The sequence below is a fragment of the Cucurbita pepo genome, chromosome LG04 (assembly GCF_002806865.2).
Source record: "Cucurbita pepo subsp. pepo cultivar mu-cu-16 chromosome LG04, ASM280686v2, whole genome shotgun sequence".
In the NCBI taxonomy this organism is placed as follows: Eukaryota; Viridiplantae; Streptophyta; class Magnoliopsida; order Cucurbitales; family Cucurbitaceae; genus Cucurbita; species Cucurbita pepo.
The window spans coordinates 8,185,222-8,211,663 of NC_036641.1; the positions used below are offsets into that span (position 1 = coordinate 8,185,222).

General features: G+C 36.3%; 4 protein-coding genes across 8 annotated transcripts; 3 read left to right on the top strand and 1 right to left on the bottom strand.

Annotated features, from left to right (window-relative positions):
* The first annotated feature begins 674 nt into the window (after nt 1–674).
* On the top strand, nt 675–13,100 carry LOC111793294 (PH, RCC1 and FYVE domains-containing protein 1-like). The gene is made up of 9 exons (XM_023675117.1): nt 675–1,329; nt 5,537–5,623; nt 6,488–6,577; nt 8,027–8,107; nt 8,194–8,388; nt 8,468–10,606; nt 11,088–11,234; nt 11,489–11,868; nt 12,662–13,100. The coding sequence occupies exons 1-9, from the start codon at nt 1,270–1,272 to the stop codon at nt 12,792–12,794; spliced, it is 3,312 nt and encodes a 1,103-aa protein (XP_023530885.1). The 5' UTR covers nt 675–1,269; the 3' UTR covers nt 12,795–13,100.
* A 938-nt stretch (nt 13,101–14,038) lies between these two features.
* Nucleotides 14,039–17,343, bottom strand: LOC111793295 (protein PATRONUS 1-like). Of its 3 annotated transcripts, none has more exons than XM_023675118.1 (5): nt 17,258–17,343; nt 15,961–16,089; nt 15,466–15,723; nt 15,217–15,260; nt 14,039–14,620 (listed from the first exon to the last, which is right to left on the bottom strand). In XM_023675118.1, exons 2-5 carry the CDS (start codon nt 16,025–16,027, stop codon nt 14,435–14,437), a joined length of 555 nt encoding a protein of 184 aa, XP_023530886.1. In that variant the 5' UTR covers nt 16,028–16,089; nt 17,258–17,343; the 3' UTR covers nt 14,039–14,434. The 3 variants fall into 3 exon arrangements, with proteins under 3 accessions (XP_023530886.1, XP_023530889.1, XP_023530888.1); XM_023675121.1 differs by having other exon boundaries at nt 15,961–16,061; nt 17,258–17,322; XM_023675120.1 differs by having other exon boundaries at nt 17,223–17,302.
* Nucleotides 17,344–17,530: 187 nt separating this feature from the next.
* Nucleotides 17,531–22,738, top strand: LOC111793296 (integrator complex subunit 3 homolog). Of its 3 annotated transcripts, none has more exons than XM_023675123.1 (4): nt 17,531–21,208; nt 21,489–21,632; nt 21,728–21,837; nt 22,204–22,738. In XM_023675123.1, the coding sequence occupies exon 1, from the start codon at nt 18,170–18,172 to the stop codon at nt 21,182–21,184; it is 3,015 nt and encodes a 1,004-aa protein (XP_023530891.1). In that variant the 5' UTR covers nt 17,531–18,169; the 3' UTR covers nt 21,185–21,208; nt 21,489–21,632; nt 21,728–21,837; nt 22,204–22,738. The 3 variants fall into 3 exon arrangements, with proteins under 3 accessions (XP_023530891.1, XP_023530890.1, XP_023530892.1); XM_023675122.1 differs by having other exon boundaries at nt 22,251–22,738; XM_023675124.1 differs by lacking the exons at nt 21,489–21,632; nt 21,728–21,837; nt 22,204–22,738 and having other exon boundaries at nt 17,531–20,867; nt 20,951–21,088.
* Nucleotides 22,739–23,167: 429 nt separating this feature from the next.
* On the top strand, nt 23,168–26,171 carry LOC111793297 (annexin D8). Its single transcript, XM_023675125.1, has 6 exons — nt 23,168–23,416; nt 23,581–23,726; nt 23,822–24,040; nt 24,721–24,933; nt 25,027–25,116; nt 25,863–26,171. Exons 1-6 carry the CDS (start codon nt 23,344–23,346, stop codon nt 26,082–26,084), a joined length of 963 nt encoding a protein of 320 aa, XP_023530893.1. The 5' UTR covers nt 23,168–23,343; the 3' UTR covers nt 26,085–26,171.
* The last annotated feature ends 271 nt before the right edge of the window (nt 26,172–26,442 follow it).

Consider the following 26,442-nt stretch of genomic DNA (forward strand, 5'->3'; position numbering starts at 1 on the left):
GTTTAATTATATATATTTTCTTTTATTATTAATTAAAAAAAAAAAAAAAAAAAAAAAAAATGTTTGTTTCCCATTTTGCCCCTGTCAAACTTGTTAAGGGCATTTAACCCAATCATCCTCTAATCTGTTGGTTGTTGGATGATGTAAGTCTCATATCGACTAATTTAGGGAATAATCATGAGTTTATAAACAAAAATACTCTCTCCATTAACATGAGGCCTTTTGGGCTAAAATGCATGAAAACTTATACTCAAAGTGGACAATATCATACCATTGTGGAGAGTCGTGTTCGTCTAACATGGTATCAGAGCTATGCCCTAAACTTAGTCATGCCAACAAATTGGCAAATCCTCAAAACGTTCGTCTAACATGGTATCAAAGCCATGCCTTAAACTTAGTCATGCCAACAGATTGGTAAATCCTCAAAACTGGAGGGGAGGTGTTGGATGATGTAAGTCCCACATCGGCTAATTTAGGAAATGATCATGTTTTTATAAACAAAGAAGGTGGACAATATCATATCAACTGCTCTGCGCAGAGCCATAATTATATATTTTTTTATTATTAATTAAGCAAAAGAAAAAAAAAAAAAAATTGTTTGTTTCCCATTTTGTCCCCGTCAAACTTGTTAAAGGGCATTTAACCCAATCATCCTCTAATCTGTGCTCTGTTGATGAGACACCATTTCTGCTTTACTTTTTATTCCGAATTTTCGATTCACAGTCTCTCGACCGCACTGCCATTGGTTCTCTTCTCCAATTTCATGGAATTGGATTTGGATAATCTGTTTTCTTTGCTTGTTTCTCCCACATTGTTTCTTGTTTTCTTGCTCAGAAGATTTTTCGAGCTCCACGACGAGTTCACCATCTGATTGCGTGAAGTTTCGTTGCATTTTTCGATCAATTGGCGTTTGCAGAACGATTAAAGAAAAGGGAGCAGCTGGTTTTTTTGATATGCTTTAGTGCAAGCCTCAACAGTCTTCACCGTGTTAGTTTCGTTTCTTGCTTCAGTGTAGAGAGCTAGTGCAGTCAATTTTGTTTCTAGCTGGACGAACTTCACGCGGACTGAGGGAGTGGTGGTTGTGATTGTTGATTGATGGAGTTTTAGCTTAGTTTCAGTGTGGATTTGAGAGGACTTGTCGGAGAGTGATCGAGTGACTGAACGGGTTCATGAATGGAAGGTTTTCGTTTCGAAAATGGATGAGCTGTTAGAGATTGATTAGTGCTTAGATTTAGAAATTTGCAAAGGGACGGCATTTTCTTGTCTAGGATGGATAGGATGGCTCAGGATCTTAGTAGGACTGGCGCCGGCGAGAGAGATGTCGAGCAGGTACTTTTTCACATCTTCAATCCTTTTGTTATGTTTCCACGCAGTTATATGTTTATTTCGAGATTCAGAAAAAGAACTAGAAAAAAAACGTATATTGTGTGCTTCAATCTTGATCTTGAGCTTATTTTGCTATCTATTGCATCCTTAACCTCCTGTTTCCTTGATTATCAAGTCAGATGCTCACGTTGGTCACATTTTTGTTTTGGTTTTTACCTTTTCCGCTAGTTCTTTCAAATGATAATCTTGCATCAGAATATGATCAAAGGAATTTGGTTGGGTGTGTATACATATCTAGGAAGCATGAGGGTGTGTTTATCCTGAACTCTTGTAATCCTTTTTTGAAGTTCTATTTTAGTCTCTAACATTACTAAAATTAGGTAGGGTTAGATTTATCCTAAATACTATTTTACAATCTTAGCATTCTCTTGAGCATTTGGAAGATCTTTTGCAATATTATGGCTTGGGGTTCTTCCTTTTCCCTGCTGTTGTAAATTCATTCGTCAACGAATTTATCTTTTCTCTATAAAGCAAAAGTGTTATGAAGAGAATTTTGACATCACTAACGGGTTAGTGCCCATGGTACAAAGTAGAAATACCGAGGGCCGTTACGTGGGAGAGAAAAAGATGATCAGTTCTTATTGGTTTGGAGTATCATAAGCCCTCAGTCTTGATTGTTTAAATTCTGAGGGATGAAGAATAGTATTATTGAGATTAGATGGAGAATAGTATTATTGCGATTTTCTTGTGGGTTGAGGTAAGGTCCATATCTATCATCTTTGATTTTGTAAAGACACCTTGCTCTTCTTGGTCCAACTCTATAATACAACTGCCAAGTGTTTAAATTGGTGAAGGATTTAGCTTCAATGTTCAAACTCAGGATTAATCTTCTTGTTAAAGGAATGACCTTAATTTAAGGAATATCTTGTAACTCCCAGCCTTAATTTATTATTTTTGTAATACCATTTAATAGTTACCTAGTGTTTAGGAATTTATTTTTCTTGTACTTTTACCTAGTATCTAAGTATTTTATACTAAGTATTTAATTAGATTTATTTTATGTATTGTTTCCTAGTATCTAGAGATTTAGTTAGTTTTTTTTTGTAGTATGAAAGATACAAAGACACATATATCTTTCTAGAAATTAATAAAAAAGTGAGTTAAGATAATTTTCACTTACAACATAGTATCAGAGTCATTCTATTATGAGAGGTCTAATTAATCAATATAGCCTTTATAGTTACCAATCTTCTACCTCGACCGAAATTTATTCGGAGTATTCATAGCTACCGATCTTCCACTTTGAGCCCCATTCGAGGAAGTCAACAATCCCATTTTTGCTCGACAACCCATTTTCCAATGTGAGAATGTATATATATTTTTTCTTTTGTAGAATACTTGAAGGAAGGGTGACCACTTATTGGCCTTTTTTTCTTGGCTCATTTCAAGCCCATTTTTTGCCCAATAACAAATCCGAAGCAAGGAAAATGTATGAGCGGCGTTGGCTCGAGCCCACTATTTTTCCATTTTTCTTCACTAAAGTTTTCTGTTCAGCATTTGCTTGAAGAGGAGGCCCATTTTTCTTTGAGAGATAGTCAGGAGAATCAAAATTTTTGTCACTAGTTGAAGAAATTCCTATAGACAAATATGATAATGAATCACTCTTAAGGGAAAGTAAGATTCTGATTACCTTGTTGATCAAATATCTCAAGGCAAGAGCATTTGATTGAGATCTGAATTACTCCACAAGCAAGATCAATTATGTCAAGCTTGAAAGATTGTACACTTGCAATCTAAACTACATAAAATTGCAAAGAAATGTAGCCCTTGGCTAAAGGAAAGCAAAAATGCTCTTTTTACTACATTTTTCAAGTCTCCTTTGCGAAGATAACATACATGGCTTTATATAGCCTCAAAATGAAACCCTTTACCTTCCATGAGCCATTTCAAGAGTTTGTAACCTTCATAACCATAATTAGCCTTATGTAAATGTAACCTAAAAATAAATAAAATGTCTTAAAACTTAATATATATTAATGAAACACCATAAATCTAGATTTTAATCATCCATCATAAACTTTTAACCATCTAAGAATAAATTGAAGCCATATTTGAAGTATCTTTAAGCCCTTGTTGCATAATTGAGACTTGATTCTTCTTAACGTGTAACTGATTGCAACTTGAGTTCAACTTTAATAGAACTTGACTTTATCTTGTGGTAATTTGAACAACATTATTCACAACTTCCTTCAAGTTCATTGCATGATTGAGATGCAATCAATTATATCACAATGTCCGAAGAAAGATGATATTCAACCCATTCGATTTTCATATTGACTCAATAGAGAAAAAGAAAATCTTAAATGGTCTTAAATTGTGTGGACATACCTTTAAGGAAATGAAATTTTTTGACATTTCATTGGACCAAGACCAGCAAAGACGTACCCAGGATTTGTTGCATGGGATGAGAATGACTCCATACGAATGTTATGGCTTGATCGAGTTCATGTACAAATCATTGAAGAAGAGGAAACAAGATCTCTAGAAGAAACTGCTTTCCTACTTGGGCAAATGAAGTCTTTTGCTTGATGAACGACCTAGTTTAGATGCATCGACCTAAAGAAAGAAACAATAGAAGAGACAACCAATGGAAGAGTAATAAAGACAATTTATGGTGTACTCACGGCAAGAAACTATGACACATGAAGGAGAGTTGTTGGAAGATGAACGGAAAACCTCCCGTCCGTGAATGGGAAAAACGGGGAGGCTCATAGAATCATGGTTGGAGAAACAAGGAAGAAATGTTGAATGCACGAGCTTACATTGCAGAGGAACCAATTCAGAATAGAAATCATCAATCGTGAGGCTCACAAAATCATGGTTGGAGGAACTAGGGAGAAATTTCGAAGGAACGGACGTACACCAAAGAGGAATCTAAATGAGAACAAAAGTCACCAATCGTAGAAACTAGTGGATTCTATAATGAAGCGATTGAGAGATTGAGGGTGTTTTTGGACTCTCTCAACAAGCCATCAAATTCTAGTGTTTTGACAATCTCAAGTAAGTCTTCATTCATCTTTTGTATAAATCCTTTAGAGATAGTTAGATTAACTTTTGGATTATAGACTTTGGTGCAACTGATCACATGACCCTCACTCACAATGTTTAAAACATATAAACCTTGTTTGAGGAATAAAAAAATTGCAGGCAAATGGAATTAGTGCAACTGTTGCAAGAATAGGCGATGTATCTTTCTCTCAAACCCTTACACTAAAACATGTCCTACATGTTTCAAAACTATCTAATAGTCTCATTTCTATACAACAACTTACTCACGGATGCCACTGTAGTGTTTCTTTCTACTCGTCATGTTGTGTTTTTGAGGACCAGGTCTCGAGACGGTAGATTGGACTTTCTAAGGAATTGAAGGACCTATACTACTTGCAACTACCTAAGAAAACAACAAGTCATTTCCTTGTTCAGTTCTTAGTTCCTCAAATAAAGATGCGATTTGGTTACATCACCTTCACATGGGTCGTCTCTCATTTAGAGTCTTGAAAATTATGTTTCCAGAATTGTTTCAAGGATTTCAAGGTTTTGAGTTTCATTGTGATATAATGTGAATTTTCCAAACATACGCGTGTATCGTTCTCTCAATTAAAATAAAAGATCTACGCCTTTTCATTTAATTCATAGTGATATATGGGGACCCTCAACTGTTACAAGCCATTCCACCGGTGCCCATTGGTTTCTCACATTAATTGACAATTTTGTGAGCCCCATGATTGGTGCTTGTGTAGCTACATTAGCGTACTTTTTATTATTTCATTCACATCAATGACATTGTCTCTTATCTAAATATAGAACTTTACTTATGGTGCTTCCATTATTAAATCTTTGACTTTTTCCTTTATCTTTGTGTTTATATTTTTCGTACTCTTTATTATACATTAAGTAGGTGGACGAGAAGAGCTAGTGCCATGCTTGAACATATCAATATCTTTTCCATATTACTGTGAAAGCCCATTTCTACGCTTTGCTTGGTTGATCTAATTCTGGTTATTTATTTATTTATTTATTTTAATTCCTATGTAGACAAGCACACAAACATTTTAGGATAGATTCCCCGAGCTTTATGTTAGCCTTTTAAGTCTATTTCTGTAATCATGCTGAGTACAGTATTTCTGCCTCTTCATCATTCTTATCATAGGCCATTACTGCTTTGAAGAAAGGAGCCTATTTGCTCAAGTATGGGAGAAGGGGGAAGCCAAAGTTTTGTCCTTTCCGCATTTCCAATGTGAGTACGGTCTTGTTTCTCCAGATGAAAAAGGAATACAAGCACATATTTTCTAAGTGCATAGCTTTGTAACTACTTCTGTATGTATTATAATTTATTTCTTATATAGTGAAGGTGTGTACAAACTAGCTNAAAAAAAAAAAAAAAAAAAAAAAAAAAAAAAAAAAAAAAAAAAAAAAAAAAAGAAGAGTAATCCTGCGGGTTTATCTTCTTGTTTATTTTCTACATGTTTTGGGTATATAAGCATGCTTTGATCTGATAATTTGTCGTGCAATCAGATTTGATTATGATTTTGATATAACTATCCATGATTTTGAAAATGGACATATTTGTTAAGATATATATTTTATCAAATATATATCATTTTTTATACCAGAAGAAAATTCAAAGTCACTAAGTTTATGCATTTATATGCTTAGAGAAACTAGTTTGATGATGCATTTCCCTCTAAAAGTTTATTATTTTTGTTCTATATTATTACATGTCTATTTCATATATTTCACAAGTGTTTGATATGTATCTTACAAATGTCGGTCTTATATTGACTTTGTACAATTAGTGTTTAAGACCATGTGTATTGTGCTAACCAAGTGTTCCATACAAGTGGGAGAAACACACAGTCACGCTAGCCAAACTAAAGTGTCCGTACTTCTTAATTTTTCATATTAGTATGTGTGCTTATTCATATAATTCTATGCAGAATGTATAATTTTCAAAAAATATTTTTTGTAATTAAGCATATAATTTTTTTTTCTGCGTGTGGTTTTAATGGGTAGATATTGGATTAGCCATCTTTTAGCTTGTCTCTGTATTTCACTTGCACTTTCATTGCAAAGATTCTGAGTAATATCTTTATGGTTTCAGGATGAGTCTGTTTTGATATGGTTCTCGGGGAAAGAGGAGAAGCATCTTAAGCTCAGCCATGTCTCTAGAATTATTTCTGGGCAACGGACTGTAAGCCTCCAATTCAAAATAATTATAATTTCCGAGTATCCAATTCAAAATAACTATTATTAGGGAGTACCGAATTCAATATGGTTATCATTTGCGGATATTTCCCATGATAGAGCTTAATGGTCCACTAGTTCAACGTTAAGGTGTATTTGAGTGAAGAAGGTAGCCTTGTGCCATGTTTAACTTTTTCTTTGATGCAATCTTCTTTCATTTTATTATTTGGATATTAAAAATGCTTATAGCGACAAATTTGCATTTTCATTTTTTAAGAGAAACAAATTTCATTTATGAATGAAATATAGGAGTAAAAACTCCAAACACCTATTTACGAGTACATAAATACTCCCCAATTGGAGATTAAAGAGGAAAGACTATAATTACTAAATGAGTGTTTGCATTTACACCAAAATAAAGTAGGAAACCGAATAAAATTCATAAAACAACCAAAAATAGAGTAAATATCCTTAAACATTCTTCCATTCCTTTAGCCTCAGAGAAACTAGAAAAAGACTCTCATTAGAGCAAGCCATAAAATCTTATTTTGAGATTATGGTTAAAAGTTCAGGATGCTAATTCTTTGTCATTTTCATGTCATTCTTAGACAAGAAGCCATTTCGTTAAAAGTAATTAAATTAAAAAGGATTCAAAAGAAGTTCATGAATACTGTCCAGTTGGAAATTGAAATCTATACATGATGGAAATTTTCTCGTACCTAGTGAAGGTTTTGATTAGATCCGAAAGAAATTTAAAGATTCTTTTTTCTCAACAATCTTAGATTCGATGCTTCAATAGTACAATCCCATTCCTTATCTATTAAGTTGGGCAAAAGTCCTAGCTTCCAGATTAAAGAAGGTGTTACTATTGTCAATTCAGTCAGTATCCATTTTTAGTAGACAAGTTGTTGACTCATTTTTAACTGCTAATGAAGTGTCAGNAAAAAAAAAAAAAAAAAAAAAAAAAAAAAAAAAAAAAAAAAGGATGGATAGTGAAGCTCAAATTTGAAAAAGCTTATGCTACAATAGACTGGAATTGCTCCATAGAAAAGAGTTTGGCAGAAGAAGCATCTTGTGAATTGGAGGTTGTATTTCAAACAATTCTTTCTCAGTCCTTGTAAATCGCAAGCTTACAGGTCTTATTAAGGCTTCTAGAGGCATAGGCAAGGAAATCCCCTTTCCCCAATTTTTTTTTGGTAGTTGTAGAAGTGTTTAAGAGCATTCTCTATAAGAGGATTTGTGAAAGGTTTCTTGATTGGTAAAGATACATCCACACCAACCACCTCCGTGTGACAGCCTAAGATACTCTCCATATATGACCCTTTGTATTCTTAAAGGAATGATGAAGGTCGCCTCTATACCAGTGACCTCCTTAAATAAAAGCCCATTTCTATAGGGCAAGTAATAAGTTGTATTCCTGATATGTACTAATTAATTGTGGTTCTAATTTTTTCAGCCAATCTTTCATAGATATCCACGGCCTGAGAAGGAATGCCAATCATTTTCTCTGATATATAACGAGAGATCACTTGATTTGGTGAGCGATTCTTTCACTTATTTACAGTAGTACTAAACTTTTTCTTGTTTTGATACTCCATAGTGTTTTTATTTATGATATACTAGATATGCAAGGATAAAGATGAAACTGAGGTTTGGTTTAGTGGCTTAAAAACATTAATTTCGCGTATCCATCATCGAAAATGGAGAACTGAATCACGGAGTGATGGGATGCTGTCTGAAGTTAATAGTCCTAGAACATTTACTCGAAGAAGTTCTCCCCTGCATTCCCCATTTAGCAGCAATGACAGCTTGCAAAAGGTATATATTTCTTTAGTTTTCAACTCTCTCAGCATTGTAAAATCAAGTTAAAGTGATATATCATTACATAAACTTTCAGGAAGGTGGAGAGCACATTAGACTTCACAGTCCTTATGGAAGTCCACCAAAATATGGTCTGGATAAGGCATTATCAGATGTAATGTCGTATAATATTCCACCTAAAGGTTTTTTCCACTCAGATTCTGCAAGTGGTTCAATTCACTCTTTGTCATCCGGAGGCTCAGACAGCATGCATGGCCACATGAAAGCAGTTCAAATGGATGCTTTTAGGGTTAGTCTATCTAGTGCTGTCAGCTCATCAAGCCAAGGTTCAGGAAATGATGATTGTGATGCCTTGGGGGATGTTTTTATTTGGGGGGAAGGAACTGGTGAAGGTGTCCTCGGTGGTGGAACTCGTCGAGTTGGTAGTTCTTCTGATTCCAAAATGGATTCTTTGCTGCCAAAAGCCTTAGAGTCTGTAGTTGTGCTTGATGTCCAAAACATTGCCTGTGGTAATCGCCATGCTGCCTTGGTGACCAAGCAAGGTGAAGTTTTCTCCTGGGGCGAGGAGTACAGAGGCAGGCTTGGGCATGGAGGAGATTCTGATGCTCTTCATCCAAAGCTTATTGACGCCCTCAGTAATTTAAACATTGAGCTAGTAGCATGTGGTGAATATCATACGTGTGCTGTCACACTTTCTGGTGATCTGTATACATGGGGTGATGGAACCTATACTTCTGGCCTTCTTGGGCATGGAAAAGAAGTAAGCCACTGGGTTCCAAAACGAGTAACTGGGCCCTTACAGGGTTTACACGTATCATCTATCTCTTGTGGACCTTGGCATACAGCACTGGTGACATCTGCTGGAAAATTATTTACTTTTGGTGATGGTACATTCGGTGTTCTGGGTCATGGAAATCGAGACAGCATTTCAATACCTAGAGAAGTGGAATCTCTCAGAGGTCTACGAACTGTCAGAGCTGCTTGTGGTGTTTGGCATACTGCTGCAGTTGTAGAAGTTATAATTGGAAATCCAGGTTCGAATAACAGCTCTTCAGGGAAACTGTTTACTTGGGGGGATGGAGATAAAGGTCGGCTTGGGCATGGTGACAAAGAGGCAAAACTTGTGCCTACTTGTGTTGCTGCTCTTGTTGAACCGAACTTTTGTCAAGTTGCTTGTGGACATAGTTTAACTGTAGCACTTACAAACACTGGCCATGTCTACACTATGGGAAGCCCTGTTTATGGTCAGCTAGGGAGTCCTCAAGCTGATGGAAAACTCCCGATACGTGTTGAAGGAAAACTCTCAAAAAGCTTTGTGGAGGAGCTGGCTTGTGGTGCATATCATGTTGCTGTTTTAACTTCTAGAACTGAGGTTTACACGTGGGGCAAGGGGGCGAATGGTCGTTTAGGTCATGGCAGCACTGATGATAGAAGTACTCCGACATTAGTTGAGGCTCTTAAGGATAAGCAAGTTAAAAGCATTGCTTGTGGCACCAATTTTACTGCAGCTATTTGCCTTCATAAGTGGGTTTCAGGTGTTGATCAATCCATGTGTTCTGGTTGCCGCCTACCCTTCAACTTTAAAAGGAAACGCCACAACTGTTATAATTGTGGTCTTGTGTTTTGTCACTCTTGCAGCAGTAAGAAGTCTCTCAAGGCTTCAATGGCACCAAACCCCAACAAAGCTTATCGGGTTTGTGATAATTGCTATCATAAGCTTAAAAAGTTTATTGAAATGGACGCTTCTTCCCAGTCTTCACTGAGCAGAAGAGGAAGCATGAATCAGGGATCAACTGAACTTGTGAATAAAAATGATAAGCTGGACTTGAAATCTCGGGCTCAACTTTCTAGGCTTCATTCTGTTGAATCATTCAAGCAGGTGGAAAGTCAGGCTTCAAAGAAAAACAAAAAACTAGAATTTAGCAGCAGCAGGGTCTCTCCAATTCCAAGTGGAGGCTCTCAGCGGGGAGCTCCTAATATTTCTAAATCTTTTAACCCGGTCTTTGGATCTTCAAAAAAGTTCTTTGCTGCATCTCTTCCTGGATCAAGAATTGTTTCTCGAGCAACATCACCAATATCTAGGCGTCCCAGCCCTCCACGTTCAACTACTCCCACTCCTACTCTTGGAGGACTTACCTCTCCAAGGATTGCGGTCAATGATGCTAAAAGCACAAACAACAGACTTAGCCAGGAAGTTATTAGATTAAGGGCTCAGGTAATTTCTTTTTTTCATTTTTTTTTTCTGCTTTTAATCCTTTAATGACACTTATGTGATTTGATTAGTCAAAACTGTAATGATGTTTAGGAAGTGTCAGTGTACTTTTCTCGTTATAATTTGTGTAGATACTTATTCCTCAGAGACCACGAACCTTAGCCGATGGGGCCACCCTATTCGTATTCCGTGCTCCTCTTTTTTGTTCTTTTATTATTTTCTTTAATTAGGTTGCTTCCTTATCAAGAATAGTTTGTACATGAATAGTTTACAAAAGAGGAATATACTTATTATCTTCTGGGTGGATTTGTCTTTGGTATGTGGTTATTTCATCTTCTACCCGACGCCCTATTATGTTCATTCCTCTTCTGCTTCTTTGTTCGGCTTTATCCATGACAGTCTTATCTAATAAAACTTTACGGGAAGTAATAGACTATACTTATCGTGTTGGAGAATAAGTATGCTTAACCGAATACTCTCTCAGGTTGAAAACCTTACACGCAAAGCACAACTTCAAGAAGTTGAGCTAGAAAGAACAAGTAAGCAGTTAAAGGAAGCAATATCAATAGCAACTGAGGAGGCTGCAAGATGCAATGCAGCCAAAGAAGTGATCAAGTCACTAACTGCGCAAGTAAGATGGTTTTTAATGACTACTTCATGTTTTCCTTTTTATGACTACATAAATAACTATTATAGTTTGGTTGGTTATGTTGTGCTCGTACATTGGAGACTCTCAAATGATTGTCTTAAGCATTTGGTCAATTTTAATTTATACCCAAAATTTATTTTGATGCCCGGAATATGTTGCACGATTGTTTTATCCTAGAGTTCAATGCAAATTTTACCTAGTGACTGCTAAGTCTCTTTCAATCGGATGGTGAACAGCTGAAGGAAATGGCTGAAAGGCTGCCAGTTGGAGCTGCTCGTAACATGAAATCAACTCTTGCCTCTTTAAGCTCCGGCACAACCTTCAATCATTTGATCAACACTTCTATTGACCAATTAAGTGCTCAAGCAACATCCTTAGAGACAGACTCTAATTGTTCAAGTGTCCAGTTGTTTTCTAATGGGTCGGGTACCCCGAATAACCAGTCTTCAACTCAAAGCAAATTGAGTCAATTGGATTCAGCAAAGAATGGAAATAGAATCAAAGAAAGTGAATCTCGCCAAGAAGCAGAATGGGTTGAGCAAGATGAGCCTGGTGTATATATTACACTCACCTCACAACCTGGAGGTGCCAAGGATCTTAAGCGAGTTCGTTTCAGGTATTCACGTTTTTACCCAATTATATACCCAGTTTTCATAAAATACTGTTGCACTTATCCATCGTATGTCCTATTGGTAGAAACTCATGATAGCCAAGTATTTTTTGTTCTCACAGCAGTACATTTCTTGGTTGTGAATAATTGCTGGTTGTTTGAAAATTATTTCTTCTTCATTTTAGCTAACATTTCAAAAGTTTTTTCACAAAATAAAAAAGAAGAAAATTAAATAGGTTGTTTACTAGAAGCAGTGTTTTTATTTTGAGAAAGTTTCCTTGTGGTACCATTTCAAGTGTGGAGTATCAATTACAGTTTACAACATAGTGGTGCCTTAGCAACTACAAATTCTTTTGTAACTATCCGATGTCGATGATCATTCATCATGATAAGTTCTTGTAATTAGCTTCGTTTGGATGGGGTAATCTCTCCCCCTGCCTTTAGGTTGACGTTTGCTTTGCCTTAGTAATACACTCATAGGTTTCTTATTAAAAAAAGTTTGGAATACCAAGTTTTGAATGCATACTCCTGCAATATTATTTCTTTTTTATTTCAAATTAATGGTTAATACTAAGTTCATAGTGTTGGAACTTTAGCTTTAGGCTTTTAGATATCGTAGTGATTTAAGAACACCTTGGTAGACTAGAAAGAACAAAAAATAATGGAAGGGAAATTGTTAACTAAGCGATTCTACTTTCATTTATTATGAGTTTGTTTGTTCATATTGTAAGCAATCGACTGCCTGATGTTCTTTTCTCCATGCAAAATTTTCTGAACTATCATCACTGGTTGATTGCAGTCGAAAGCGATTTACAGAGAAGCAAGCAGAGCAATGGTGGGCAGAGAACCGTGCACGAGTTTACGAACGATATAACGTACGTGTGATGGACAAGTCTAGTATTGGTATTGGAAATGAAGAGTTGACTCATTGATTTGTGCAAACAGCGAGACACCCAATCATTTGCCAACTATGATGATGATAGGTTTAAAGAAAGGGAAAACATTTGGTACAATTAGATGAAAAATTTAGATGGATTTGATGATTTGTTTTCGAATGTCGATTTCTTGTTTCTTTCAGGTTTAGTGTTTTTCTTATTTGGTTTTCTTTTCTCTTTCTTTTCCATTCTTCCTGTGTATGATTGTGTGGGTGGGGGTTATGAGAAATGTAAATACTACTACTTGCTGTCTATTGATGAAATGAGCTTCAATATAATTCCAAAAACATCTTGCCCCTCTTACCCCCCTTTTTCTTGCATATTCTAAATCTTCATTATTTATATTTGTTCCTTTTCGTACACGAATGATTCTTCCTTTTCGTATATTAAAACGAATGATTCTGTAGTGAAATTGTTTGTTCAGATTTGTTTAAAATTTTAGAAATTTGGGTTGACAACTCTTTGTTGGAAACATTCGGACTCTTATAGAAACTACTACATTATTTTGTGCTTTGGTTAGTACATTATTTTGTGCTTCATAGGGTGAAGAGGAATTTATAGGGCTTGGTTACTACATTATTTTGTTGTGCTTCATACGGTGAAGGTGAAGAGGAATTTATAGGGCAGAGAGAAATTTACAGACTAGAAATGTATTTATAGCATAGATTCCTAAAATATTTAAATCTTTATTTTTAAGATATCTAAATCATTTTCTTAAAATAAATATACAAATATACCATTGGCTCATGCAATTAATATTTGACCTCGGGCAGTGATGATATTTTAACACTATTAACCAATATCCAATGAAAATCTATACAAATACATTGGATTCATACAATTATTGTGTTTGACCATATCAGACTAGTGATGATATTTTAGCACCATTAACCAATATCCAATGAGAACATGCTAGGACTTCTAGTATTTGGCATCTCGGAGCTTCTAAACATGCTTATTCGAAGTCAATTCGAAGTCAATTGACAGCCAATTGAGTAGTAAAAAAGAGTACCAACTACTCATTTGAATTTCAAGTTTACTACAAAAACGAATTCTAGTTCATCGCACATATATGAAATTTAATTTGCACATTCAAATTCATCGAAAAATTAGATTCTAAGATTTGGAACTTCTCAACAACCCTACAAAAAAAGGTTTCAAGAGATGATAGTAGGGAATAGCCATGAAAATAAGTAATAAACCATGGAAGAGAACCTATGATAGCCACATTTGAGGAAGGGTTTAAAAGCTATTCAATTAGTTTTCAAAGAGATCCACTTTCTAAAATTAGCAAGGTTGTCTCCAAAGCAAGAGTCGTGCTTTGCTTCTACAAACAGTTCATCGATGCATAGGTGCAGAAAAAAAAAGTCTTAGTCTATACAACTAACCAAAATGGACACTACAAGTTCAAGCACATTGCTGGTCAATTTATGTTGATTAAGAGTCTCAGCTGTCAGAAAAAAAGTACTACCGATCAGTCATAAAATCAGACTTTCCTCCATTCTAAGCGAGAGAAGGGCTTTCTCGCTAATCATATAGATGAATCACTTGAATCAGTCGACTACTTTCTTACGAACGCTTTCTGACTATGGGAAGATAAGAAAACTTCAATCCTCGTGTGAATTCTCATCGTTTCATCATTCATGCGTAAGCACAAAGTTGAGTTCCTCAAATTGGCAAGAAAATGAAGTTGACGGAAAATCCCAACGCAATGGGGAGCGTGGGGGTGATTGTTGCTTGGCCAAATACTTTGACCAATTAGGAAGCTCAGGCATGAACAATTCATCCGGGTCAGGGTAACAATGTGGGGCATCAACATCAATCTATAGCATAAAGAGATTCACGACTCAGGATTAAAAACATAAAAACATAAGGACAAATTGACATAAAGATTGAAACATAGTAACTAGGAATATACTTTTTAAGTTTCGACTCATTTGTGTATTATCAATTTTATCAAAATTAAAAACTTCTCATATTCCTAGCTAATGGCAATACTTTCATTCTCAATGAATGAAAATAGGAGAATATTCTTGAGTTTGAGACACTTTTCTCAAGAAAAAAGTATATGTTTAATTAAAGGGAAGAGAAGAAACACATCAAGAAAAATCATATTATATCAATTGATCGATATCAATGTCTTTATATAACCCATAATTTCTCTCAGCCTACACACATCTACCTTAGATCATCTCCTCAAACCATAGTATTTAGATTCAAGAAAATCCCAACACATTAATATTCGAAGTAACTTGGAATTTATGACTAAAACACGTTTGAATTTTACAATTTCCTCCTATAAGCATCGAGTCAATCTATAGTGATGAATACGTATGTCCTTTTTTATGGTAACAACAGGACAAAGAATAAAAAAAATAAGTAGAGAATAATAATTTGAAAGTAGTTTAAGAAGAATTACCTTTGCTTGATCGGACGTATGACATCCAACTTTGGACAATGAGTCTGCATATGAAAATATGGGCTTTAAATCTCATATAAAGATGACGGTAAAATGATAAATTACTGGAGATATTTTACCATTCAGGACTTTCTTAATGAACATAGTAATAAAAGTAATCACAGAAGATTTCACAAAAGCAGTAATCGTTAGCAGACTTAGTTATTATCAAATTGCAAGCAATTTTATCCTCGGCATTCAACAGCTTACCATGTCCAGGAAGAACAAGATCCAAGTAAAAGGGAGACATAGTGGCTTTTCGTGCATCAACGCATTTATCATGATCATGCAAAAATCTTTCACCAGCTACATCAATTTCTTCCTTTGCTCTTTCCTGCTTCCTCAATGGAGCCTCCTGGCGACAGGTTGATTTGTTTGTAATGTCATTTAGAGCTTTACGCCCTGACCCTGCTATCCCTTTCTTGTGAATTATCTTTGAGCTTTTTCCATTTCCATCAGCAGAAAATTCTGTAGAAAATTTATAGAACTTAACAAGAACATAATAGAGAATACTACAGGATGAACTGCTAAATGATGTTCTATGTTATATGAGAAATGCATGAACATGAAACTTCAAGCCATGGTTTACAGGATCTTTTCACATTAGATCTTCACTGACCAGCTTGACAATGCTCATTGGCCAAACAGATTTCAACCAAAACTAATGGCTTTCATGCAATGATGAAAAACAATTTGGAGGCTTACTCTTTTGAGTCATGCCCAAGTTTTCATTTGGGATAATCAGCCGCCCTGGGGTAACACGACTTGTCATTGTTGTTATTATCTTCTCTTCGGTGAATAGTGGCCTGGATAGTGATTGTGCAGTTTAATAATCTGAAGAAAATAAAAAAAAAATCTTAAAACGAAGCAAATGGGGAATAATACAAATGTATACATTAAGCATAAATTGCACCTTCATCTTCGTTATAAGAATAAGAAATTAAGTAGTGTGGAATTAATATGTAATATGCAGAGTAGGGCAAGTGGTAGACCAAAGCATTTTTCCTGCGTCCTAATTGTTTACCACACAGTTAGGAAAGAGCTTTAAGAGGGCAATGAAAATGCTTCAAACCTGTGGGTAACGGTCAAACCCACCGCTAGCAGATATTGTTCTCTTTAGGCTTTTTCTTCCGAGTTTTCCTTCAAGGTTTTTAAAACGCGTCTGCAAGGGAGAGGTTTCCACGCCCTTATAAAGAATGTTTCTTTCTCCTCCCAACCGATGTGGGATCTCACAATCCATCCCCCTTCGGGGCCAGCATCTTCGCTAACACTCGCTCCCTTTCTCCAATCGATGTGGGACCCCCCAATCCACTCCCCCTTCGGGACTCAGCGTCCTTGCTGGCACACCGCCTCATGTCCACCCCCTTCAGTCTTAACCTCCTCGCTGGCACATCGCCCGGTGTATACCATTTGTAACGGCCCAAGCCCACCGCTAGCAGATATTGTCCTCTTTGAGCTTTCCCTTTCGAGCTTCCCCTCAAGGTTTTTAAAACGCGTATGCTAGGGAGAGGTTTTCACACCTTTCTAAAGAATGTTTTGTTCTCCTCCCAACCGACTTGGGATCTTATAAGATCTTGTTCACATTAAATTTATTCTAGATTTTTTCTTTTTTTAAAGTAAAATTCAAAGGTAATCAACGGAAGTAATGAAATTAGTCAAAATGAACTTCCTTGAAACTAGTACAACACTAAAATATACCACAAATTCTCAAGGAAAACCTCTACTTAAGCCCTAGCAAGCAGTATAATCACATAAAACTCCTACGAACTTGGAAAGCTATAAACCAAAACGAAATTCCACCAAGAAACACCGACACCAATAATAATAGAAACGAGATTAACCGAAAAACTCAAAATTCAACGATGCCTGATTGAAACTCCAGCATAAACATCATAATCAAACCCCGAACACAACAATCGAGAAAGAAAGGGGAAACGAATGGCAATTGTTAAAAGAAAACTACGCGCGATTTACTCGAATGATGTATAGAAAGCGGAGAGACCTGTGATCTTCTCGACAATGGAACTGAACTCTGCGTAGAAATGGCAGCCCAAAGAAGATGGCGCCTTCTCCCTATTTTGAAATTTTATGATTAAAATATATATATATATATTTATATATATTTATATAAAATACAAAATTTTGAAGAATTTTTATTAAATTAGTCTATTAAAAATTAAAAAATTTTGATTTTTTTTTTTTTTTTTTTTTTTTTTTTTTTTAATAAAAAAAACGAAGTCGAATTATACGTTAAACAAAATTGTTACGTGGTCGACTTCCATCTTTTTGATAAGTTTTTGCCGCCATTTCCGAACATTGATATATGAGGATTTCTTGTTTGCGAGCCCACTTGATTCTGTTCTTTCTTCTCTAATTCACGAAATCTGAGAACGAGGTATTGTTTTTGATTTCTTCTTCCTTCCTCAGTAGCAGAAGCGAGTTATTGGCGATTCGTTGAACCCTAACATTCCGCTTTTGGAATATTGAGTGTGGAAATTGAATCTAGTTGTGCTCTGAATCAATAGAAAAGTTGTTTGTGGTATCAGTGATGATCGCCGAACAGGCACTAGATTTTTCCTTAATTTGTTTTGATATTTTTGGTTTGGAGTATGTCTTTGATTGGGTTTGTGATGGTTAGCTTTTATTCAAAGTACTGGCTTGTTCTGCTATGGCTTTTGACTGTGGAGCTATATCTCGCTGATGTTCTTTTAACATAACTTTTAGTTGCTAGGGAAGTTCGTTAGGACTTTCCATACCAATCTGCTCAGTTTCAAATGCCTGAGTTCTATGCTCCGCCTTTTCCAAACTAGGTGCTCGATCTCCGAATTACCATTTGTTAGCTGCTTTGCTGAAAGGTCAATTAGTGACTCCCTTTTTTCTTCCCCCTGTATCTCATCATATTGTTATACAATAGATGACTTCCAAACTCATTCACGTGGCTTCGTATGAAGCTGAAAATCATTTTGAGCTCTCTTTGAGACAAGCTTTCAATCTTCTTGAACCAAAATTGAGACCTCCATTTTGCTTAAAGATCCCAAATCCACAAGAATACTTGGAGCTGAATCAAGCTATTCTCTATGGGATTTTATGTGAACCACTTTTTGCTAAAACTCATATCAAGCATTTGCATGCAATAGTCATCGATGGTTATGGTTTGATTGTTTATCTGCTTCGGAAGGTTGTTATTGAACTATATCTTAAACTCATTGGTTCAGCAAAAAGTCAGATACTTTTTGTAACTGAGGAAATGATAGATGTATGTGCTGTAGGGGTTGATGGTGTTTTGATATCCCTGTTGAGGCAAATTGTTGGTGGGGATTTTGGTGAAGGGAATTTATGGTTGTGTTTTGAAATGGTGAATCTATTTTTGAACAAGTGGAGTTGTTTGTTGGAAGAATTTCCAGAGGTTATACCAAGTGCATTATATACCTTTCTACGGTTATTAGCTGATCACTGCAGATTATCTAGTGCAAAATTGGAGTCTCTGAAGCAATTAGAGATTAAGTTTTGCATTAAAGTAATAAGGGAGCAATTTCATTTTTGCTTGAAGATAGGGAGAGATTTTATTAGACTCTTACAAGACCTAGTTTATGTACCTGAATTTAAAGCTGTATGGAAAGACTTGTTATCAAACCCGAGCAACTTTAAAACCCCTGGTTTTTTGGATATTTCAAATTTTTATTATACGAGAACTTCAAGTCGATACTTTTTGCTTTGTATTACTCCAGAAATGGAGGCCCAACTACGGTTTTTAATGACAAATGTGAAACTGGGCTCTCAAAATCGCTACCAAGTGTGGTTTGCCAAGAAATTTTTATGTGGATCTGAGAGGGAAACTGTCATTTCTGACATCGTTCGGTTTATATGTTGTGCACATCATCCTCCGAATGAAGTCATTCAGTCTGATATTATTCCAAGATGGGCTGTTATAGGATGGCTTTTGAAATGTTGTAAGAAGAATTATATTGAAGCCAATGCAAAACTTGCTCTATTTTATGATTGGCTTTTCTTTGATGATCAAACTGACAAAATTATGAACATTGAGCCTGCAATGCTGTTAATGATATTTTCTATACCTAGATACATTGATATGGTGCACACTCTTCTTGAATTTCTATTCCTTCTTGTGGACAACTATGATATCGAAAGGAAGGATAAAATAGCTTTGGGTGTCTCATCAGCTTTTAGTGCACTTGTTGAGAAAAGAGTAGTTTTTTCATTGGACGCTTTGATTTCTTTTGATGGCCTTTCTCCAATACTACGAGACAGGCTAAGGATACTTTCTTCAGATAGGAAGGTTCAAGTTCCAAAGGAATCACAATTATTTGGTGTACCTGATCACTCTATAAAGCCTCATTCTCCTCCAAGTAAATCTTGTGCAGAAACTGGCGTCATATATTCTGAAAGGCAACCTAGCAGCATTGTTGCCCTTGGAAGTGCTACATCTGTTGGTGCTTCTGTTCCTGTTGTGGTTGATGTATCTGCCTCTCATCATTCAGTTGTGATGGACGATGTATGTGCTTCTCATCATTCAGTTGTGGCAGTCGATGTACGTCAGTGTGACAATGTAGAGATTTTGGTGAAAAAACTTGGAGAAGTTATTAGGAAATCCTACAAAATGGGCCTCAAAACTCTGGAAGAACTTCTAGTTTTATTTCTCTCGCTTGATGACAATGCACAAGCTAGCAGAACAATAAGCACTGAAATATTGTCTTCCAGAATTGTAAATACCTATGAGTTGAGCGGGTATAATCTATTTTCTGCTCTTGAACTACTTCCTAATGATCCCAGCTATGATGATGAAATAGGATCTGCCACTGCCTTAATAATCCGTACCTTCATCTTTGATCATGGAAAAAAGCTACAAGAATTACTTTTATTTTGTTCTAGGAATGGTTTGCCTGTGGGAGCCCGATTGTTGTCTTATGTATCTCGTCTAGCTTATGAGGTAAACAAAGCAGATCTTACAGGCAATTCAGAGATTAAGAACAGTGATGGTGCAGAAATTGATTCAAAGAACCAGTTTTTGATGTTTCATATGAATGGGTACTACTCTTTCAGGAATGGTATGAAAGAAAACCCTCAAGAAGCAGTTGTTTCGTTTTCTAAAATAGACAAGGAGGTGATTGCTGAGTTGGTAACAAATGCCTTTTCTGCTTATAGATCTTTCCTTGCTAATTCAAAAGATATTTTGTACAAAGACGCAGATGTATCTTTAACCAAGGTCTTCTATCTTGATTTGGTGTCCTGTGTGGAACGGAATGCTGGGAGGGCGAAACACTTATTTTGTTGCGTATTTGATCTTCTCTCAGATATATGCATATGCAAGGAGGAGATTGTAAAATTACTTGTTACCCAGTTAGATGACACTGATCTTGTGAATATGCAGTTTGAGATCATCAAAAAGAAATTTTCTGTGTTTGGTAAGGATGCTGAATCCATTTTTCTTTTAGTTAAAAGCTCTCTGAACTGGGGTTGTTTCGAACAACATAAACTCTGGGGCTTGATAAGGTCAGAGCTTATAGTCTCAAAGGTTCAGGTGGAGAGCATAGTTCTGAAGCTTTTCTGCTCCGGTGTAATAGATGGAAGCATGCATGCCATTGCCGTCGAAGGTCTTTTAAATTTATGCTGTTATAATGCACCATCACCTCAACTTGTTGAGGCTATCATGTTATTACCTAATGATGCATTTCAGGGCTTCTCTGCTGCTGTCTTGGCTGCCTGGGTTGTATCGAATGAGTCAATGCTATTTCATAGCTTGGTTGATTTTGCAGAGAAACTCAGCAAGATGAGTGAGAGTGAAATTGTGGTAAATCAGTCTGCAGTCTTATGGTTGGTGAATTATTTTAGTGCTCAAGGAATGAGCTACGAAACCATTTATAGCAACCTGTATGGAGGTTTCTTGGGTGGAAAAGAAAAACAGTCATGAAAATGTGCGGTTTTGTGTTAAAAGGTAAGTACGAGATGACTTTCCCAATTGTTTTTGGTTACTAATATCTTTTAAAGTTTCTTCGGGATTAGATTCACGATCAAAATCTAAGATGTTTGCCAATAATGGAGATAGAAGTTCATTCAGATTCTAAATAAATGACTATTTTTCTGATGAGTTGGTTTTCAAAGAGAACTTTCTCCCTAACTATTGAATCAATGACTAACTTTCTCCTTTCCCACTCGCTGCTTATAACCAAATACCACAACAAGCTCCCTAACTATTTGCTAATATACCCTTGTAGTGCCTCTAATATCCTCCAATGGCATTCCTGTCATAAACTTTTTGTGAGTTCACTAAATGATGGGGGGTTTGCATAGTGGGAGGATTCAACAAGCAGAGGGCGTTGCATTGGTGACATGGACCAAAACTTAAAAAGACCAAAACTGTAAGTGACCTCCATTTAGAAATATCTATCTTGTATGCTATTTGTAATTAAATGAGGAAGAGATATAATCTCACACATCCACAACTGGAAATCAGTTTCCATCCTACTTGCATGGTTGCACTTTATGGCTGAAAGGACTCATCTATTGTGCCGAGATTTCATGGAAATGTGGATGCTCTTTTTGGGGCCAAGTAAATAATAACAGGTTTGTTTTCTCTACTACCAGTACCATCAACATTCATGCTTTACAGTTGAATGTGGAATTCATTACTGATACCTTGAAGTAACTTCAATTACATCATGGACTTGTATAAAATGAGCTACATGACAAGCTCTATTATTTGTTAGGTCTCATTCTCTTTGATTGTAATTCATTGAGTTAGTCCTGGTTGGCCTCCTTTTAGGCCCTTAATTATTTGTTAGGTCTTATTCTCTTAGATCGTAATGCATTGAGCCAGCTTGTCTAGGTCCTTTTAGGGTGGTGTTTTTACAGTCCTTTTTTTGTTTTTTGTTTTGTTTTTTTTTTTTTGTTTTTTTTTTTTTTTGTTTTTTTTTGTTTTCTTTTTTGTAGCATTTTTTAATTCAAGAAAGAGGATTGGAATATTTGATTGAATGCAGTTCGAGCAGCTCTTTGGAACCTTCTCTCATGGTTAGGAAGAAATAGAAGGGTGTTTCTCAATACGGAGAGGAATGTGGACAACATATGGCAGTTTGATAGTTACAGTTCTTGATTCAATGATATAAAGGCACACACATCCGATCCTCCTGAACATTTTTGGTAAACAAACGAGGACATTAGTTTTTTCATTGCCAGTTCAAGGCAGTCAAAGATCAAAGCCAGTGAAGAGCAGGCCTTCCCTCTCTTTCTTCCCTTCCATTCAAGGAGAGAAGTTTCACAATTAGATTAGTTTGGTACTTTCTTTCTGAATTCACTCCGGATATGAAATACATAGAAGTCTATTAGTTTGTTGTGGATATTAATACTACATGAAATGTGAAGAAAATGGCAATAAATGATATTCATACAAATTGTATTCATTTAAAGTGAATTAGTATGTATTGTCATGCCTTTCTGAAGTGTTTATAGATGATCAAAAATTCTTTTAGTATTAATTTGTACCTTCTGGCTACATTTTAGAGGGGTAAAAACTGTTCTTTAGTTGATATTCATACAAGGTAATAGAGAGAAGCAATTATACCTAACGTGGAGGATTAAAATCTCTGACCTTTTGATTGGGAGTGCATGTTTTATGCCGGCTGAGCTATGCACATATTAGCTAGTGTATATGTCAACTCGAGTATAACTCGATTGGTTAGAACATTATACATTTTTCATAAGATCGAAGGGTTCAAATAGGACGGAAAAAAAATTACCGTCCACATTAGGAAGAAAAGAACTCCCTATGAAGGCATGTGTTTGAATGAATAATCTAAATTTTGTAGATCTAAACAAATCCTATGATCATAGCTTCAGATTTAATAAACTTTCTTCAAAGCTTTAACCATCTGAATTAAGTGATCCAATATGAAAGAGAAGAAATTAAATTCCATTTAGAGAGAGAACAATACGTTGGCAATTAAATGGACTGTTAAAAACATAAAAACAGCTACCGTTAAGCTCTTCTGGCCATTACAAAAGTGGCTGAAGTTGAGTATAACTTTCATCAACAAAGTTCTTCAAAACAAAATAAAGAAGAAAAAACTCGATCAAATGGCCACTCTTATTGCTCCCAAGTACTTCTCTCCTGTTGAAGATGCTGAGAATATCAAGAACTCTTGTTTAGGTATCTCTAATCTCTTCATATTTCATATGGGTTTTGAAAAAAACAACACTTCTTGAAAGAAAATTGGTCAAAACTTCCTCTAAAAGCACTTGAATTTGTTTGAAAGGCTTGCCAAAAGTGTTCATTGATGGGTTAGAGATTTGTATATATTATGTTCATTGAAGGTTGGGGAACAGATGAGAGGGCCATAATCTCCATTTTAGGCCACAGAAATGCAACTCAAAGGAAGCTTATAAGGTTGGCTTATGAAGAAATCTATAATGAGGATCTCATTCATCAACTCAACTCTGAGCTTTCTGGAGATTTTGAGGTATGTTTGTCTATATATATATATATGCTTTTGTTGTGCTAAAGCTTTTGTAATGAATTTTGATGGATGAGTTTGAATATGTTATGGTACGGTAGTGCGCTATATCTCAATGGACGCTTGATCCTGCTGATCGAGATGCTGTTTTGGCAAACAATGCATTGAAAGCGTCGACACCTGATTATCGTGTTATCGTCGAAATAGCATGTGTTCAATCTGCAGAAGATCTCTTGGCGGTAAAACGAGCTTATCGGTTTCGATTCAAACATTCCCTTGAGGAAGATGTTGCCTCTTCCACAACTGGGGATATCAGGAAAGTACGTCTTTAATTAAGCAAGTCGAGTTCTAAGTTGTGTAATATTTTCCTACCAAAAGTAGCTTATGAGATTACTAAATCGGGTTGTAACCGCCCAGGTCCACTGCTAGCAGTTATTGTTTCCACACCCTTATAAAAGATGTTTCGTTCTCCTCCCCAACCGATCCGGGAAAGGTTTTCACACCTTTATAAAAACTGTTTTATTCTCCTCCCCAACCGATGTGGGATCTCATAATCCACCCCCCTTCAGGGCCCAACGTCTTTACTAGCACACCGCCTCTTGTCTACCCCCTTCATTCCTTTCTCCAATCAATGTGGGACCCTCACCAAATCCACCCCTTTCAGGGCCTAGTGTCCTTACTAGCACACCGCCTCGTGTGTACCCCCCTTCAGGGAACAACCTCCTCGCTGGCACATTGCCCGATGTCTGACTCATACCATTTGTAATAGCCCAAGCCCACTTCTAGAAGATATTGTTCTCTTTGGGCTTTCCTTTCGGGCTTCCCCTCAAGGTTTTTAAAACACGTCTAGGGAAAGATTTCCACACCCTTATAAAGGGTGTTTCATTCTCCTCCCCAACCGATGTGGGATCTTACAATGAGCTAAATTTTAAACGAACAAAAGGGTAGCTAGAAGAATCCTTGACGATCAACCTTTAAGACAAAAAAATTGTGATTGCAGCTTCTTGTGGCAATAGTGAGTGCCTACAGATATGAAGGCGATGAGATTGATGAAAACACTGCCATTTTCGAAGCAAACATTCTTCATGATGCAGTAAAAGGCAAAGCATTCAACCATGAAGAGATTATCAGAGTCTTTAGCACAAGAAGTAAGCCACAGCTCATTGCAACTCTCAATCGCTATAGAGATATCCATGCCACATCCATTACCAAGGTAAGAACAATATTACACTAAAATGGGTGAAATTCTATGTTTCATTATATGATTCTCACTATAATCCATGTGGGTTTTGACATTAAACTTCAGGGTTTGATGGGAGACTCAGCTGATGAGTATCTTGCTGCATTAAGAACTGTTATCAGATGCATTAGAGATCCAAAAAAGTACTATGCAAAGGTACATATTATCATCAATCAACACATTAACGCATTTACAAAGTAACCAAATTTAATTGATTAGAAGTTGTAACTGTCCAAGCCCACTCACTGCTTGAGAGGGGAATGAAGCATTCTTTGAAAGGGTGTGAAAATGTCTTCCTAGTAGACACGTTTTAAAACCTTGAGGGGAAGCCCAAAGAGGACAATATCTGCTAGCGGTGGGCTTGGACTGTTATGTATGGTATCAGAGCCAGGCACCGAATGGTGTGATAGCGAGGATGCTGGGCCCCCAAGGGGGTGGATTGTGAGATCTCACATTGGTTGGAGAGGGGAATGAAGCATTCCTTATAAGGGTGTGAAAACCTCTTCCAAGTAGACGCGTTTTAAAACCTTGAGGGGAAGACCAAAGAGGACAATATTTGCTAGCGGTGGGCTTGGGCTGTTACAAATGGTATCAGAGCCAGGCACCGAACGGTTTGCCAGCGAGGATGCTTGCCACCAAGAGGATGGATTGTGAGATCCTATATTGGTTGGAGAGGGGAACAAAGCATTCCTTATAAGGGTGTGGAAACCTCTCCCTAGCATATATGTTTTAAAACCGTGAGGCTGACGACGATACATTATAGACCAAAGCGAACAATATTTGCTAGTGGAGGATTTGAGTTGTTACAAAAGCTGATCGTAATGACGTTGATAATGTATGTTCGTCTTTCTTACATTGACACCTTGATTTGACGAAACTAAAACTCGACCTACCATTTTTAGGTTCTGCGAAATGCGATGAACGCAGTCGGGATTGACCGAGATGCTCTTAGCAGAGTGATTGTGACAAGAGCAGAGAAAGATTTGAAGGAGATTATGGAACTGTATTTGAAGAGAAACAATATATCTCTTGAGGAAGCTGTGAACAAAGACATAGGAGGAGACTACAAAGCATTTATTCTAGCACTTTTGGGCAGTGATGAACCTATGGACCTTAAGGATTAAGCTCTAAAATAGTTTCATTCATTTTTTTTTCTCTACTTTTAGAATAAGTTTGATCAAACAACATAGGACACTTTGGATGAATTCTATGGTTATAATGGAAATTATTAATAAAAATTAAGTAGTACCGACTTCTAAGTGCTTTTTGTTTTTTTAGCTCAACAATATTTAGGGTCGAAGAATTTATTTTACTATTATAACATAATTTGTTAGGCTCTTCATTCCATTTTTCCCATCATTGTATCTTCTAGTGGTTGAAGGCTAACTCCCTCGTATAAAGATTTCTAATATCTCTAATAACTTTGACGACAGGAAAGGTCTTATGGACTCGAATGCATCTTTGTTCTTGTATGAATACAAA

Excerpts from the sequence above, each read along its gene's own strand:
- LOC111793297 (XM_023675125.1), top strand. The coding sequence starts at position 23,344 with ATGGCCACTCTTATTGCTCCCAAGTACTTCTCTCCTGTTGAAGATGCT. Across the intron at positions 24,934-25,026 it reads ATGCCACATCCATTACCAAG|GGTTTGATGGGAGACTCAGC; the intron begins GTAAGAACAATA and ends ATTAAACTTCAG. Across the intron at positions 25,117-25,862 it reads CAAAAAAGTACTATGCAAAG|GTTCTGCGAAATGCGATGAA; the intron begins GTACATATTATC and ends TACCATTTTTAG.
- LOC111793294 (XM_023675117.1), top strand. The coding sequence starts at position 1,270 with ATGGATAGGATGGCTCAGGATCTTAGTAGGACTGGCGCCGGCGAGAGA. Across the intron at positions 10,607-11,087 it reads TTATTAGATTAAGGGCTCAG|GTTGAAAACCTTACACGCAA; the intron begins GTAATTTCTTTT and ends ATACTCTCTCAG. Across the intron at positions 11,235-11,488 it reads TCAAGTCACTAACTGCGCAA|CTGAAGGAAATGGCTGAAAG; the intron begins GTAAGATGGTTT and ends GATGGTGAACAG.
- LOC111793295 (XM_023675118.1), bottom strand. The coding sequence starts at position 16,027 with ATGACAAGTCGTGTTACCCCAGGGCGGCTGATTATCCCAAATGAAAAC. Across the intron at positions 15,261-15,465 it reads TCTTGTTCTTCCTGGACATG|ACTCATTGTCCAAAGTTGGA; the intron begins GTAAGCTGTTGA and ends TTTCATATGCAG. Across the intron at positions 14,621-15,216 it reads ATACGTCCGATCAAGCAAAG|ATTGATGTTGATGCCCCACA; the intron begins GTAATTCTTCTT and ends TTTATGCTATAG.
- LOC111793296 (XM_023675123.1), top strand. The coding sequence starts at position 18,170 with ATGACTTCCAAACTCATTCACGTGGCTTCGTATGAAGCTGAAAATCAT.